The 18,841-nt window shown below is 37.9% G+C and overlaps 1 protein-coding gene across 1 annotated transcript in view; it reads left to right on the forward strand.

The window, feature by feature from the left end:
- The window catches only part of epha5 (EPH receptor A5), a 70,496-nt gene that overhangs the window by 10,493 nt on the left and 41,162 nt on the right, over positions 1–18,841 (forward strand). Inside the window, exon 3 of the mRNA XM_077496857.1 lies at positions 6,377–7,091. Within this exon, the coding sequence (XP_077352983.1) occupies positions 6,377–7,091 (715 nt within the window). The remainder of the gene's footprint in view (positions 1–6,376; positions 7,092–18,841) is intronic.

Consider the following 18,841-nt stretch of genomic DNA (forward strand, 5'->3'; position numbering starts at 1 on the left):
TTCACACTTCAGAATCTGATGGGGCTTGGTGCATGCTTGGAATATAAACTGCCTTTCTGTGGATGCCTCATGGTTGAATGATTTGAAAATCAAATTCTTGCAAAAAATATCAGTAAATGTTGTACAACGATTTATTGCATGCGATATGTTCAAAACCCACCTGAGCTAGGTGAAAATCTATATAAGTAATTGGTATTATATACTATTAACTATTTTACTGCCAAATGTTATAAAAAAAATAAAAAAATAAAACAACAACCCCACAGTGTTAGTCAATTTCGAGCATTTTAACCCTTTTCTATTCTGTTTTCAAGGAAAACAGAATATTGTGTGCTTTTACTACATATACAATGTGGGTACCAAATGAAAGATCGCATTTAATTATTTCATGAGAAAAAAAAAGTATGTTTCTACTTTATTCCCTTCTTTAGTAATCACCAGTTGAAAATAGGTCATTTGAGTGACATAAGCGGAAATTGAAAAGTGAAAACAAGCTTGCTGGGAAAAAGTACATTTTGTGCACAACAGTGATTTTGACACAAATATTATTTTTTTTTGTTTAGTGACGCTCTGTGCATTGGATTGAATGTGACAAAGGCTTTGATTAATCACATCATCTTTGAAAATGCTATATTTCATCAGATTCTGTCATGTTTCATTGTAATTCCTTAACACCAGATACAATGCTGCCATCTGCTGGCTATAATTAGTGGGTGTTTTTGGTTTCACAACCCATTGACCAGGCAGCACTGCACTTAGGCATTGCACTTCCCATTGATTAACAAACAAACAACTTAGCTGATGTCATTTAACGTTTATGGCGGCATACATCGTGATTTTACTAAACGTTATTAAATGTTTTTGGCGGCCAAAGAGTTAAAGGGATGCTCATTAAGCCATTTTCAGCCATTAAAACGATTTTTTTTTACACTTGCTGTCGATTTGAATATGAAAATTCCGCATATAATCGCATTTAGATTTCCAGTTTAGAGGGGTAAAAAAAAAGAAAAAAAAGAAGTAAACTTACACGTATTCACTCTTCAGCTCAAGTTGAAGATTGGATCACTGTTCACCTGCTGCCTGTCCTCCACACTCAAAAGCTCGTCTGCTCGTCTATGAAAACACATTGGAGCAACGACTGATTCACTCGCCTGAACAAAAATTCAAGCACGCATCGACTGTCTTGCTGATTCAGCATGAGAAGCCCAAGATAAGGGCGGACGAGTGACAAAAGTGCTGAACACACACATGCACATTCACAAAAATGGCTGATGGTTAAGCATCAATGCTCAACGGCAGACTACCAGCTGGAATCGAAAGCTGAAAACGAGGACAATGGAGGAGAAAGTTGAATGATGTTAAATATTAATGACCTTCACTTACTATTCGTCATTGTAGATTTTTCTTTATAATGAGTCGATTTTGATGAGGACAAAATTTTTAGTGCCCTTTCGTTAATTGTACGGGCTTTCACTCGTCTACCGACAGTATTCTGATTTGTGGAATATGAATTAAGCAATAAAATCCACCTGTCTGGGGGCGGACATTTTGTCACGTGCTGTCAAGCTGAAAATGACCAATCACCGTTTTCCAAGTTTGGTCACGTGACATTTGTAAGCTGAGCCCCGATTGGTCGTTTCATGAGTCCAAAGCAACTGTGATGTCATTTTCACTCGACGGAAAGTGACAAAATGGCCGCCCCCTGAGATGGATCAAAACAGGTGGATTTTGCGACTTAATTCATTATTGAATTTTTTTTTTTTTTACTTCTCTTTTAACACAGTCACTGCCAGCCCAGCAAAAAATGCATCATTTGACGTCTTTTTTTTTTTTTTTTCCGTCCATGGCAGTGAATGAGTTAAAAGCCAATTTTCTTTTACAGGCAGTATGAAAAGAAAGAAAAGAAAGCTTTCGGAACTTGGAAATAAGAAAGCTATACCTGTGATCCAACATCTTGTCTGTGTATTTTAAACCGTGTGATTAAAGCAATAATATATGGCACGTAGCAGCAACATGATTATAGTGATGGACAGCAGAGTCAGCTGGGTGCAGAAGTCGGGGAAAAAAAATGAGGGTGTTGCCGTCGGTGGTCTCGGTGGTGTTTCTTTCATGGATAAAGAGTGGGGAGGGCCGTTCTATTACAGTGTCATGGCGGTCAGCTGTAATAGGCGGTAATAATAAGTTGGAGACAGCTTCGCAGTGCCGGGAGGGCACTCGGCACAGCCGCGGGGGGTCCGCTGACTGATGTGACAAACACAGACACAAACACGCATGCACATAATAGTCAGCAAAACAAACACACACACTAATGAGGAGCTGGAGGGAAGCCTACAGGGACTGTCGAGTGTTTGCATGCGAGTGATAAGGACGGCAAGTGGAGCAGGATGCCGAGGTGAAATAGAGGCTGAACGGAAGAACCTCCAGTGATCAAACCTCGTCGTTATTTTCCCACCACTTCACAGCAGCGCTGTGATTTATGTGGAATATTTTGTTGCATTTCTGTCAAAGAGAAGATAAATCTCTTGTCTTGATGTCTTGAGGGGGTTAATTGAACTGCATCAAAGGGGAAGTTGGCATAGTGAGATTACATTTTTATATATATATTTTTGTTTGTACTTAAATTACTTATTATCCCTCAAGGGGAACATACTTTCTGCTGTATATATTTTTTTATTTATCACACAGAGCTCCAGATCCTCGACATGCAGGCATGCGAAATGAAAGTGAAATGGGCACACAATCCGGGGTTTTAGGGGATTGAAGGGTGCCTTGCTCAAGGGCACCTCAACAGAAGTACTGTACTGAGAATAGCATCTTGGAAAACGACTATATTTTTTTCACTGCAGTGGGACTAGAACTGTGACTCTGCAATGACAAGTCATTTATTTTAATGTCTTTTGTTTAGAAGTGTAGTACTTTATTACAACTAATGTGAAATTTTGTGTATCGTGCTAATATCTGGCCTTATTTCAAGGTATCGGTACATGCGACGGTGACCAATACCAGCCTTTTTCTGACCGTTTTATGATCAGGAATGAATAATTAGGAGAATAGAAAATTGCCATTCATTTCATGCAATTTTTAGGAAAAATACTATATTGGGATATATATGAAAATATATACCTGTATATTTAAAAATGAACTGTTTTTTTTTTAATTGTACATATTAAAAATACTAGTGGTATCAGTATTTGTGACTACTCAAAAGTTGAGTACTCGTACCGGTGTCGGTATGAAAAAAAAGTGGTATCAAACATTCCTAATTTGGAGATAGAATGATCATAAAATATTATGCAAACTTAAAGATATCCTGATCACATTTTTCTGCACCCAAGTCCAAATTATTTGTTTTAAATTATTGAGTCTTGAGCCAATACCTCGGATTAAAAAACAAAAAACAAACGTACGTTTTTGAATAACGGTATCCCAACATGATAACTTTTTACATGGCTGTGAGTCAGCAGTGGTTTAAAATAAATCAAGAAAATAAATAAAATGTGTTATTCTTTGAGTTTTCAAATTAAGAAAATTCAAAAATCTGATCTTTTTCAACCTCCACAACTCTCTAACATTCGCAATGAAATCGATGGTGTCAGGCCAAAACTTTGTACCTCTTTTCAAAACAGCCCAAAAATGGCATGTTTGTTCAACCACTTACATTTTATTATTGTTGTATTAACACTTGATTGGTCATTAATTAGTAAAAATGGCACCCACCCGTGTGGACTGACCAAAACTATAGATTTTTGAGAAAAATATTAAATTTGCCAAATTGCGCCTTACGAGGTTTTGGCCCGAAATATAAATCGCACAGAATTATAGTAAAAGTTAACCAACATGGTTATTGTCTGATGTATTTCACAGCAACTTACAACCATAATATTGAAAATATTGATAAATTGCCTCTTAAATCATTTGCTCCCAATAACGTGCAAATACGTTTTTTTAATGTAAGTGTCCCAAAGACGTATTTATACGTTTTTTTTTTTTTTTTTTTTATGCTCGAGCATACAGAAGGCTTTGATGCAGCCTCTCAGCTGCAAAGAACGGTTGCAGAAATGGTAGTTATTACACAAACGGCCAGCAGGTGGCAGCAGAGCAAAGGAGATCAACCAGGGCCATCTAGAAAAAAAAGCTAAATTATTTACAATTTTAAATAGATTTGTGAAAACTGATGAAATTTAGCTCCTTCTAATGCTAATTGCTGCAAAACGGAAACAGATAGAAACATACTTTTTTTTCCTGATGAAGGAAGAGACTTTAATCTTTCTTTTGGTAGGTTCCATACTTTTATAGCAATTGAACACAATATTCTGTGGGCCTTGCAAAATCAGTCAAAATCCAGTAAAACAGCCGGGAGCGAACGGGATTGCTTCTGTGAAAATGGCTGGGAGTGAATGAGTTAATCAAAACAAAACGTCTAGGCCTGTGTCACATTAGTCAAGTGTACTTAAATACGTATGTTGAGGATTTATTTCAATGTAAACCAATATTTCATATTGTTTCATTTTATCACCAATTAGACAATGCCTTATTTATTTGAGACTCCTGTGTCCATGGTCACCTCATGCCTCAATGCCTAACACTAATTCACTAATTATACTCTTAATTAAAGCTTTAATGGCATGAGCCTTGTCTCTATTCTTTGTTTCTCGTCAAATAAATTGGTCTGTGATGACTTATTAACTTGGGTCATGGAAATGTATTCAGCGCCTATTCACATTCGTAATACAATAATTTTTGTTGCAGGGGTTACAGCATGTCAATGTCTGTGTATGTGTGTTTGTATGTCTGCTAAGCTGTGTGATGCTCACTGAAGGCTGCAGGATCTGTGTGATCTAACCAGTAAGAAGCTTAATGTCTGCGCAGGGGCCGAGCGCGCTCCGGTCTGGGACGCATCACTGTCGCGATAAGTTAAACCCGCATGCAGTCAATGCATACGCATGCACGTATGTTCATTTCTTATGAGCAACAACCCAAAAAAAAGTAATCATCAATACTGTCTACAATGCTGAATTGGCCCAACAAAGTGTATGAGTACGACCTAAACAAAAGGCAGAAAGATGGTGAGAAATGAAAAGTAATCAGGTGGAAGAAGAGTGACGCAGAAAGACGGGGGGGGGTTGGCGGAGAAGAAGACAAAGGCACAAGGTTGTGTACAGCAGCCGCAGAAAGGATGATTAATATGGGCTATTAAGCTATAACACCAGATCATAGTCTGCTCCCTCTGGCCATATTACGCTGACATGATAAAGCGCCTGTATTAGCCATGGGAGAGTGCTAGCGATGCAGATAATAGCCACATCCCAGGAGAGTTGCAGAAGGAATTAATGCCACTGTCTGACACATACGCACACTGGCAATCGTTCGTATTCAAACTCTCTAAATACACTCAGGGATGGCAAGACTGTAACTTTTCGGCAGGTTTGACTGTACAAGACTCACAGATGAGCTCATCTGCAAATATGCTAATTCTAAATTTTTCCTGACAAGAACGCCGCCCCTCGTTTATGGTAAATATATAAACTCCTAACTCCCTCTACTCTTTTGGACTGAGGGGAAATGAGGTGGAAGGGATGAGGATTAGTTTGCTATCCATATTGAGCCACTCACAGCTTTTTATATACTTTCCTCTTGCCATGTTAAGCCTCGCAGAGGGCTTCGCTGTGCCTCATTTTGACTAGATTTTCATGGTTCTTACTCTCTTCACCTGTGTATAATGTTAAATCATTTAACTGCCTCAAAACGCAGATGAATGCTTGAATGGTTTCCAAACCAGCCTGTAATGGTCTAGAGCCTTTGTGAAGGTATCTGTGATGAAGTGTAATCTGAGAAACCTTGTTGTCTCAGACCTCTTAAATTGGATATGATTTAAAAGTAGACTTAGTGCAATTTCTGGAGAAATTGCGTGGGAATGCTGAATGCTAAGAGCTGAATGCTAAGCTTTAAATGCATGTGTAAGGCTTATGAAATAAATTGAGATAAATTATGAAATTATGACCTCCTGGTTACTGGACAATTCACTTTACCAACTGTGCCACCAAGCAGTATCAGACACCTGGTAAGGATATTAAGTTATATGTGGGGAAGTGGATGTGGAAATTGACACTGAGAAAATTTCAATGTCTGTCCCATTGAAAATGAATGGGGAAAAGTTAATATTAATGTTAAATTGTGCGAATACTGTAAGTAATGTGGAATCAGACGATATATACCGTGCGTAAATTTTTGAAGCAAGTTGAAATTTGTTAATTGAAAGTATTATGGGGGAGTTGTTACGCAATGCTGAAGCATTCCCACAATCATTAAAGTTCTCGAGTGTGAAACTGTGTCCATGGAGTCTCACTTTAGTTTTTTTCTTCTATTTCTTCACCAGTGGGAAGAAATCGGGGAAGTAGACGAAGACTACGCCCCCATCCACACGTACCAAGTGTGTCGGGTCATGGAGCAGAACCAGAACAACTGGCTTCACACCAACTGGATACTGACCGAGGGAGCCCAGCGGGTTTACATCGAGCTCAAGTTCACCCTGAGAGACTGTAACAGCCTCCCTGGCGGCGTCGGAACTTGCAAGGAGACATTTAATATGTATTACTATGAAACGGACGGTGGTGAATTGGAGGATGGAGAAATGGGGGACGGCGATGGGATAACGCAGGAGGAAGACAGGGCGTTGAAGGAGAGCCAGTACATCAAAATCGACACTATCGCGGCTGACGAGAGCTTCACTGAGCTTGACCTCGGGGATCGGGTTATGAAGCTCAACACCGAAGTCCGCGATTTAGGCCCTTTGACTCGGAAAGGCTTCTTCTTGGCCTTTCAGGATTTGGGAGCCTGCATCGCTCTGGTTTCCGTGCGTGTTTTCTACAAACGTTGCCCGTTTCTTGTGAAGAGCCTGGCCGAGTTCTCTGATACCATTCCGGGATCGGAGGCCTCGCAGCTGGTGGAGGTCGTGGGTCGCTGCATCAACAATTCTCTGCCGTTGTACGAGCCTCCCAGGATGCATTGCAGCACTGAGGGCGAATGGCTGGTTCCCATCGGGAAGTGCGTCTGCCAGCCAGGATTTGAAGAAATCCTTGGATCCTGTCAAGGTGAGCACAAAAACTTTTCTTAACTTGTGATCGCGTTGCCTGCTTTTGTTCATCTGGTGTCTTTATTTATGAGTGAGTGCTTTTTTTTTTTTTTTTTTTTTTAAACTGAGTGCATGCATTTTTTTCTTGGCTTAGTGGAGGGTTTGTTTCCCCTGAGCCTTGAAGCACTTTGCTGCTCTCATACAGTCGCCTTACTAAGCCTAGAGCCAAACATTCCCACCTCCTACGTCAACTGACATTCCCATGTGCACGCTGTCCTCTCTTGTTTTCTCTGATGCTCTTTTTAACAAGACCGTCTCCGTGCTGTCGCAGCATGTATGCGATTATCGTTGTTATTCTGTACATCTTTAGCAAACGTTCTGATCATTTAAGCACAAAAAATGCCTCAAATCTCTAATGACAAGCAGCACCTCAGACACCGTGTAGACCCCCTGCAAATGATTATTATTTAATTAAACAGCATATCATATTTTAATTTCCCAGGGAGAACATTGTTTTTGTTTACAAAATAAAAACCCACCTGCTTTTTTTTTTTTTTTAGATTTAATTATTCGTCAGCAAAATGGGCGTCCGTCAGTCATGACAGAATGCCCTCCTCTAAAATTAGTTTCTTGTTTTGTCCCATTTTATGTATTGTTTGAGACATTACTCAACATTGGTTAAAATATTTGGATATGCCAAGTAACCATAACTTACTAAGGCACGATCGTTTGCATTGCTAGCGAATGTTGATTTCACGTCAGGGTTCTTTCAAGTTTGTAGCGTTCTCTAAGGGATTAGAGATGGGCAAGTAACAGTGCCGATACTAGCCTTATTTTACGGTATCAGTACTCACGACAGTGGCCAATGCCAGTATCAGCTGCCCACTTTTGTTCTTTTTTACGATCAAGAACTAGAAATTAGAAGAATAGAATACTCTGAGTTATGTCTTTCTTTAAAATGATCTCTAATTGGTTTTGAGTGAGTTTTAATGTAGTAGAATGTTAGTTTTTTTATGTGTATAATACACCATTTCCACCAAATCTTTCAATTTGTATCAGCCTTCATTAGGTTGTCAGTCGCAATGAATTGCAGCTAGCTAGCTAAACGCTCAACAGGGAATTGTTCGCCTTTTTACAAATTAGGCTACAATAAAATAAATTGAATATTTCTTTACAAACTTAAAGTGCAGTTTTGTCTTTAGTTTATTTTTTTTTGTATAATCGAATAATTTATTTAGGCACTGTCTCATGCTGCAGTGTGGCTATTTACATACTGTTAGCTAGCTAGTGCTGAACTGATATGTATCACTTGGTGGAAACAATCCTTCAAGTGAAATATAAGGTCAAATTTGTAAATGATGTCAACCCATAATTAAACAGAGGATAGTCATCTTACTTACAAAAGAGAAAAAGATGGCACGAAAGACTTTTGAGTCAGTTTGTTGGCTCGGGCTAAGTACTTCATCTCTACCTGATTATTTGTTTGATCTTGAATCGAAGTACCAAGAATAATTTTCACTCAATCACTTTAATGCGCCTGTTCTTTTCCAAACAGGTACTGAAACCTTTTGGCTGTATCACAATCCTAGACTACAATATTTCACACATGTACCTGCTCCATCGTGCACTTGAGTAGTTAGTCATTTGGGGTTCGGTGTTGCTCAAGGACACACAATACGAGCTGTGGAGCTCAGCTAGTTTAGTGACCTTCTGATTACACGACAGCCAATCTACCCCACTGTGCCCCGCCAGTCCACTTTGTTGTTTCATTGTCCCCAAGCTATGTGGGGTTAGCACTGCACAAGGCGGCTTTATCAAGAACCATTTAGCACGTCTCGTTTTCCATCGCGAAATGCTCCCAGAAAGTCGCGATAAATATACATTACTTTGCCAGCTTCACTTCAGCTTGTGATTAATTGCGACAAGCTAATATGTAGTGTAACTATCTGAGGAATTGTCGTAGGATGAAAATTAGTTACTTGAGGAGACTTGTAAATTAATTTTCTCATAAACTTGCTGCGGTGTGAATATCAGTGTTTTATAACTGACAGCAAGTGCAGACCACGTTTTGTCTGAGCCTCAAGGAGAATTTCTCCTTCCGGCATGAAAACCACAAAACGAATTTGGCTGTCAAAGTAAAATACAATGTGAGCATGTCTTTAAAAATCTATTCCTGTGTCTTTGCTGCCTTTTGAGGGCGCGGACATTTGAAGGTTACTGAACATTAGGTGCTGTTCATTTGAACGCGTATTAGTGTTTTCCGCTTCAGGAAGAAAAAGTTGTGTTAAATGCTAATTATTACTGCTTGTTCAACATTCATTTCGGCATAAAAGATGTCTCACCAGTAAACATGGCTGGCATCGGCAATGGAGCAAAACAAATAAATGTGACTCCTCTAGCAATTAATGAAGCTACAGTAGTTTTTACACTTCTGCATGCAAATGAGGCTGTCACTCTGCCAGCCTTTGAACGGTTCTAATTAGACAGAAAATATTTTCTCTATTTCAGCTTGATATTAGTGTAGTGTTTTTTGTAAACAATCTTGTGAGGACTTCCAGATAGTTTATTTGACAGCTGAAAAAAAATTGGGGGCGGGGACAGAATTTAGATCAAATATATTTAAATTACATACCATTTTGTTGTGTTTAGAATCTATTGGGCCATTCTCTGAAATTCACACAATTATGTTGTTCTTCTGGGCTTAAAGTGTATGTAATAATTCATAACTTATAAATTGTATGGTATTTATTTTCTTAAATTAGCTCTATCAGCAAAAGTCTATCAGTTAAAAATATTATAAAAAAGAAGATATTATATTATTTATGAACAAATTATGTTAAAGTTAGACAAACTACAATTAATAAACAATTTTCACGCAGTCTGGCTCCAATGCAAAGTAGTAAGCCAAACATTTTTGACCACAAACTTGTCAAAAATAATATATAATATGTGGTTGCCATGGTAATGGCTATATAGTTCTGTATCACTTCACTTAGTCCTTTTTTGCTGTTTAAAAAACGAGGCGCTGCTGTGAAAATAATACAATTGCACATTATTGCCACGTTCAGCCTATTCAGCACCTGTTTTAAGCATGCATGCCTCGCTGAGTGGGAATTGTTGCAGGTCAGAGGGCAACACAATCTGAGAAAATGTTGCACACTGCCTAGCCGAGCATGATTTAACGCAGTCTTTGTAAACGTGGGACAGAACCGGTCGTGGGCAGCTCGTTCGCACCTCCTTTTGTCTTGCTCTCGTTTTATTACCATCCCTCATTCGCGCGCCGCTATTTCACTGCCTCGTTTTTATCTTTACTTGACTTCCTCCAATCTCCCTCGTGCTCGCATGTCTTTTCTTTTCCATTCGCCTTTCTCAGTTTATCTCCATGTCACTGTCAATCATTTATTGTCTCCCAATTCCTCCCGCTTGTCTTTTTAATGCAACCACCTACATTAGCACTCCCACAGCATACGCAGCAGGACGCTCTTTATATCACTACATTATGTCTCTGTTTGTGGAAAACAATCACTTGAATTACAGTATACCCGCTCAGCGTTAAGTGGTTTTCACAGAGAACATAGTGAAGCTTGCAACACAGGCTATTGTCACTTCGCTACACAGTACACACACATTTGTATGGAAATGCAAAATTGGAAAGATATGAATTTGCTGTGTTTGCCCCCCCCTAAATTGAGATGATTTCAGTTTACGCAGCATGTTTACAGGATAGACTAGTCACTTCAATATGGCCAAATAATATAATTCCAGTTGCCACTGTATGATATCCATATGTACATTTTAATGTTTTGAATTTAGGATCTGTAATGACTGAAGAAGGCGTTAGATTAATTATGGTTATGTTTTGACGAGGTAAAAACGGTCAACTATAAAATGTCCTCATTTGGTGCATGTGACCAATTTGATCTGAATCCAATAATATTTCCACTTTAGTGAATCATTAATACAACAAGTTAAATAATCCAAATATGTTGGTCTGATTTATAGAAGATATTTTAAATTGTGTCCACACAGCAGAGGCACTTCAGGTAAAGTTAACCATTTACATTAGGGGTGTCAACTTCAAAAGTTAACTCACAATTAATCACACATTTTATATCTGTTCTAATTGTACAATAAAATGTACAATAAAATATTTTTTCTCAGTTTTCATATTCTTTTTAACATCCATCCATCCATGTTCTTGACCGCCTATTCCTCACAAGGGTTGTGGGCGGTGCTGGAGCCTATCTCAGCTGGCTTTGGGCAGTAGGCGGGGGACACCCTGGACTGGTTGCCAGCCAATCGCAGGGCACACAGAGACGAACACACCATACACACACCCAAGCACACCAAGGGACAATTCGGAGCGCCCAATTAACCTGCCATGCATGTCTTTGGAATGTGGGAGGAGGCCGGAGTACCCGGAAAAGACCCACGCAGGCACGGGGAGAGCATGCAAACTCAGGAAGTCCGGAGCCTGGACTCGAACCCGAGTCCTCAGTACTGGGAGGCGGACGTGCTAACCAGTCACCACCGTGCCGCACTCTTTTTAACATTAAAGTGGAAAAAAACATGTTTAACTAATAGAAATATGGCTGCATTTTTTAGTCATGGATATAGTCATTTCATAAAATTGAGTTAAAAATAATTAAAAAAAAAGATTGACTGTTCTGTAAAAAAAACGAATATGATATTGATCTGTGTTGAAGTAATTTTTCTGCCACTAGATGGCATAATTGCATTTGTAAGAGATTGATGACAGCCCAGTGCATTTTTCTTTTCATATTAAGAACCATCTAATCTTTAACATGAAGTAAATTGTGAAATTTTGCACATTTTCAAAATTGTAAAATACAATTTGACACCAGTCTCTACAAATATACGCATTATTATTAAATATTGCTGCTCAATTTTGACGTGGACGCGTTGCGACTGGAATTCCCCAGTACAGGCTTTACAAGTAAGAGGCAGTCATTAATCGCGCAAACTTTAAATTAACTCAAAATTAACACTATATAAATCAAGATGACTTGACTTGTCTTGACTCATTTTGACACCCCTAATTTACCTCATTCATTGTGTGGTTCACACCACATGGCAGACATTTGAGCACATACTTCCTGCTAATTAGCATTCCCACGTTTCGACATATTACAATAGCCTGAATAACACAAAATATGTAACATTTGGCCGTTCTGTAAATTGTGGCCTCCTGGAAACATGTATTTTTGGGGTGAAGGGAGGTCGTGCTACTGCTGTAGAAATGGGCCAAGTAATTGTAACTAAATAACTCACAACTGCGTCAGATAAGTTCTCATGGCGGATTCGGAACTACATCACTGGGTGCCATTTTAGCCATGTCCACAAAAAAAAAGAAAGGAAAAAAAACAACAACAAGAAAACTGAAATGATGGTGAGAAGCGATACAAGAACTGGTGGGGGTTGGGGGTGTTATACTGCAAACAAGGGGGTGTGTATAGATGGACGGACAGATAAAAAGCACGAGTGAAGTGATGGGAAAACAAGTGGATAGAAGAAATGGAAGATTTCTCACCACCGGGTGTGAGGCCAAATTGACAAAGAGATGGATGAGTGTTGTTTCTGGGGCGACGGCCACTGAGGACGGATAACTGAGGACACAAGTGGGCAGATGGATGAAGAGAGAGATGAAGTATGGGAGGCGTGGGTAGAACTCGGAGATTGAGTTCTCTCTCCCAAACTCAGGCAATGAATTTTGGATGTAATATGAGAGTAAAAACATGATTAAATTGAATTTGGGGAGCTGGCAGAGAAAGGGCAGAAACTTCAGTATAGAACTTCAATAGCATGTTTTTGAGAGAAATTTATTGTACTTGTTGCAGAGAAACTCATTCTCATCTCGCCTTTTTACACTTTATACTCACTATTGAGACTTTCCATCGGGAAAATCAGGTATTACTAGGTGCAATTTTAGTACCTACAATAAAAACAGTTGCGTCAGAAATAAACAAATTATGGGTCAAAACGGACCAACCGCTCCCTGGCTCAATTTGACCCAACTTTTTCTCTTTTTTTTCTTGTTTGTGAAAAAAAAAAATCGAAAAAATTGGACAGTTTTGTACAAAAAAAAAAAAGATGTGGGTCAAAAATAAACCAATTATGTGTGAAAGAAAAGGGCAAACTGCTTTGGGTCAGTTTAATCCAACATTGTTTTTTGTTTTTGTTTTTGTTTTTTTAAACACATAATATGAACTAACCCCAACATGGATTGTTTCATACAAAAAACAAAAAAACAAAAAAATAATAATAATAATAACAATAATAATAACAATAATAACCCTTTTTTTTCAGACAAAACATAAAAACAAAACAAACAAAAAAACAATGCAAAAATGTTATTTTTTGTATGCAAAAATGTAAATAAAATTTGGGACAAATTGACTCAAGTGGCGGTCGGTCTCATTTTGACCCATTACTGGGTCATTTTTGACCCAAGTGTTTTTATAGTGTAGTTTGTCTGGGTTCGAAGCATACAAAGCTGATACTAAATGGGTAATATGATAATACGTATTATGAAGGGTAATACTGTGATTGACTGGCCACCAGTCCAAGGTGTGCACTGCCTCTGACCAAAAACCATCTGGATTAGGCTTCGGTTCAGCTGTGACTGAGGTCCAGCAATAATTGATTAGTAATCACATTGTTGGAGGCTACACATCGTCATCTACCCCAAACGTTATACTTAAATAATAGCAACTTAAATTCCCATGGATCCAATAACGGCTTCCGTAGCTGAACATTGTTAAAATCTGTTTTACAACGGAGGCAAGAATGTTGAAATGGTGGCTAATTGGCAGAGAAAACCATTTGACTCAAGGGTTTTAGAGATAAAACAATGACAGCTTATGTACTAATGGTTGAATTTCATCACCAGTAGAAAGAAACGCTCAATTTGCATAGTAATGTTGCAAAGATTGCTCTTAAAGGAGAGCTTTGGTTAAGAAATCGGGACACTAGAATATACTTCAATGAGTAATCTAAATGTGGAAATCAAGGTATGAGAGTTAGATGTCATGTTGCAAATAAAAGTGGAATCAGATCAGCTCAGATTCAGGCCAGGCTGACGAAAGACAAAACGCTTGAAGTTGTGAAGGTGGCCAGTGAAACTGAGCGCAAAGAAGTTGGGGGAAGGTGTGAGTAAGCAGGAAAGATGAAACGGGATGCCAGTGGATAAAGAATACAAATGGAAACGAGGACGCCGCTTGGTATCATCAATGAAACGAAATTCCTGGAATGCAAAAAGTGCCGCAGAGAATTTTGCTTCTATTTATGTCGCCCAAGTGTGTCATGGGTAAGGCTGGATGTCCCTTTGCGATACTTTGCTCAAGAGGCGGGTCTCCCTTTATGCTCTTCTGTGTTTGCATGCCTGTCAAATGTCACTGCAGCATATGTCAAACTTCATCTTGTCAAACCAAACTGTCCGCGGCATAACAACTCGAGCAAGCGTTCTTCAGTCTCCCTCTTGAGAATCCTTGCCAACATGGAATGGACGTCGTGGTGACAAGGGTGTTATACCGACACTTGCATAACACACAGATATATACATATGCATCTGATAAACCATATGCACTAGAAATTCCCGATAGAAATGTGGATTGATTATTGGACCACCCTTTTTTCTTCAGTTTCTTGCTCAATTTAAATGTCTGGTCCACCTGAAGGTAGTTTGTAAAGATTTGAACGGTTATTCTGTTATTCTTTTTCATACCACCAGAGGCAGCAACATACTACTAGTGATACTATACCACACATTAACAATCACTGCATTAGATTATAAAGGAAAAGGAGCAAAATGTCCAATTTCTATTAACTCATTTACTCCCAGCCATTTTCCCTGAAGCAACCCGCTTCGCTCTTGGCTGTTTTACTGGATTTTGACTGATTTTGCAAGGCCCACAGAATAATGTGTTCTATTGCTATAAAAACATGGAAACTACCAAAAGGAAGATTATAATCTCTTTTTTCATCAAGAAAAAAAGTACGTGAATTTTCTATCTGTTTCCGTTTTACAGCAATTAGCATTAGAATTAGCTAAGTTTAATAATTTTTCACAAATATGTTTAAAACAGCGGGGAAAAGAGCTCGTAGCAACATGGGCCTGGTTGATCTCTTATACTCTGCCGCCACCTTCTGGCCGTTTTTTTAATAACTACCATTGCTTCAAGCATTCGCTTCAGTTCAGAGGCTGCATCAAAGCTAGCATTAAAAAACAAAACAAAACAAAACAAAAAACAAAAAAAACGTATAAATACGTCTTTGGTAGCATGGTTATATTTTAAATAGAACCTATTTATACGTGTTTGGGAGCAAACGAGTTAACCATGTAAAATGGTGTAAATTCTGAAATTACAAAAATATATAAATTCTGTAACTGTAATTGGTTAGTCTACTATCACTTTGTACTGACATACTAAACATATGTTGGTAAAAAATATATATAAATATATTTGGTAAAAGAACATGAATACATTGCCCTTTTACTGTCATTCATTATATTCTCAGTTTTGAGTAGCCTTTTTGGTAACGATAAATATGAATGCACTCAGAGAGAAGCGACCTCACCCAAGGCCTATAATCTCCCAATTTTATGCAAATCCGACTTAAAATGTCAACCATCAGTGTGTCTTATTTGTATGAATGGCAACTCATGTTTCTGCATGTTTGGACTAGATTCATGTATGAACATCCACTCATAAGTTGTTCACATTTAACATGTTTTAATAATTTTCTTGATTTTTTTTTTTCCCCTCCAAAAAAATTCCAACCACCTTTTGGTTTAACAAATAAAACTGAGCTCAGTTATTTCCCGTCATTATCTTTTTTCACCTATTGCACATGCCCTGTAATATCAAACTATTAATTTGTATTCTCTTTCCTATCTCAGATTAATATGCTGTATTATGATGAAAATGCTTGGATCCCCCACCATGTTGTTCGAAGCTTTGGTTTCCTTTTCCTAATGTCCTTTTTGAGTAAAACACTTAGAAGTGAGCTGGAACAAAAATGGACGACCCATCAGGCGGCACTAACAGAGGCGCCCATTGAATGATAGCATAGAAATCTGCAAGGGGCGGATGGAAGCCTTTTCCATCATCTCCTCAAGTATGAATTGAGTCAATTTGCTGCAAAAAGAGCTGCCATTCATCATTTTAGATTCTGCTCCATTGGAAGCCGACGGGCTGCTTTCACTGCGTGCTCCCGTTTTGAGTCTCTCCCTCACTCGCCTCCTCTATCTTCCCTCCCCCCCTTATCACCCCATCATCTAAACATGGTGATGCTGTCATGACAACTAAAGTGCTTCCTGAGTGCTTGTTGGGTAAACCAACTTCCCCACCAGGGCATCCTCTAGTTTACCCTCCCCACTGCTAGCATCCACACACGCGCGCACGTTTTACTGCACATGCGTGACCATGCAGTCATCATCCTACATGACGGGTAGGTTTGAGCCCACCTGATTTAAATATGAGCTGGTCTTTAAACGCCTTCCAACAATGGCCACAAGGTGCACATCTCAAACTGGTTCTCAGCGTAATACAAATGCATTTCTTTAGTTGGTGAAATATTGATAAAATGCCTCATTCAGCAACGCTAGTTTCTCTCCATGAAAGCCGTTTGTCTCCTGCGGCCCAGCAAGTGGTGGCTCGAACGCGTCTTTTTGTGTCTCATTTTTTTTCCATTGAATTTAGGTCAGCCTCGAAAATTAAATCGTTTACAAAACCATTCTCAAGATTGGTTGTGTGGATCTCAACAGCACGAATGAAAATGATGAATTTTTGTAGTACAACAAACAAGAATCTTGACATACTTGAAGTACAAATACAAACATTATTAATTAATAATAATAATTTCGAGTGATAGACTGATGTTTTTTCGAGGCCGATTCCGATTATTAGTAGTCAAGGAGACCGATAACCGATATTTCTAGTCGATATTCATTTGCAGTAAAAGAGAAAATATTAGCATCAAAATCAAAAAAAAATAATCTTTTAATTTTAAACATAAAGAATTGACCGCTTCGTGTAAAAATTCTAACAAAAATTAAAGGGAGCTTCCAGGGTCATCAGTGTTAAGCTAAATTAAAAACTAAACATGAAAATAGTTCCCTAAAGTTTTCCAAAACTTCAACATAATTTCTTAATTTTATTTATTTATTTGTATTTATTTATTTATTTATTTATTTATTTATTTATTTATTTATTTATTTTAAATTAAAAGTGTAGGGAGTTCCCATGTGTCAGCATCATTTTTTTTAATGAAGTGGAAATTGAAATAAATCCATAAATGAAAAGTTCCCTGTATCTCACTGAGCTTGCTAATTTAGGGTTTTCGTCAGGGTTTGTAAAAGGTTTGGAAAAGATCTTTGCAGATAGCAAAAATTGTCTGAATATGTGTGAAATGTGTTTGCGACAAGTAAAAATGGTCTGTGAACATCTTACAAATCCTGATGAAAACCCTAAATTTTGCTACGTTCGCTTGGTGAGATACCAGCTTTATCAGCCTTCAGATTCGTGAAAAGGCCGATGTCAATATTTGTCAAAATGCCAAATATCAGCACAGATAATCAGCCTGGCCGATAATACTAATTTCACACTTGATTACAACTATTTGTTATTTTTTTTCCATATGCGTCTCTGTAAAGTATAATTTGCCAAATTTCTGTTAAAGAAGGTGCAGGGGTGTCCAAATGTTTTCCTCCGAGGCCCATATACAGAAAAACTGAAGATTCATGGGCTCCTTTGTATTTTTATTTACTTTAATGTATGAAGCACACCAAAATTAGAACTTGAGAAATTCCATATTGTTTATATATTATATATATATATATATATATATATATATATATATATATATATATATATATATATATATATATATATATATATATATATATATATATATATATATTACCACTAGCAGATTCTATCATGAAAATAGTTTAAGATTTTACAAGATTGCTGCACTGAACAGTAGCTGAATCCCTTCTCTATATTTGGAATCAAAACAGAAGCAATGTTGGAATCATTCATGTGATATTTTCACTATTTGGATCTTGACACAGAGCAGAAAGTGGAGTAAAGTATTTTTGCCTGTAAAAATAAATCATCTTTATTCACCACTGTGTTATAAAGAGACATTGTGTTACTAGTTTCATTGAAAAAAAAATATTATAGTGTCTTTACATATTTAGAAAAGCTATATATCAATATAAAACTAATTTCTTAGCAGCAAAAGTCATTTTTAGTTTATGATGCGGGCCGCTTAATAATGGACAGCGGGCCACAAATGACCCCCAGGCCATAGTTTGGACACCACTGAACTTCGGTGAACTCAGGCTAACCTATTCAATTTAAGCGTGGCTTGAAATAAAATGGTAGATCCAATATTTTTGTTTTTTTCAATTTTCTTAACATTACAGGAGGGAATTGTTTGCTTAATTTCTCTGCGACTCATGCATGAATTTTAATAACATCATTTAGGCGGCAGGTGTGTATCTATGAAAGTTTTCAATTTGGTACTCATCCAAATTGTGATTGTTCAGCCTTGGCCAACGTCGGTGCTCTGCTGAGTTTGCTAATGCATTCATAATGCACTTAAACATTCATCAAATTGTTCCACAAGCTAGACTAACATTATAGCCTGATGATGATCTTCATCATTTTAATATGTTGACAGCTGTTTTGGTGTAAAACGTCACCTCACGTGCGCCTTTTCACATGCACTTAGTTGTTTTGC

This window comes from Festucalex cinctus, chromosome 15 (assembly GCF_051991245.1).
Source record: "Festucalex cinctus isolate MCC-2025b chromosome 15, RoL_Fcin_1.0, whole genome shotgun sequence".
Taxonomy (NCBI): Eukaryota; Metazoa; Chordata; class Actinopteri; order Syngnathiformes; family Syngnathidae; genus Festucalex; species Festucalex cinctus.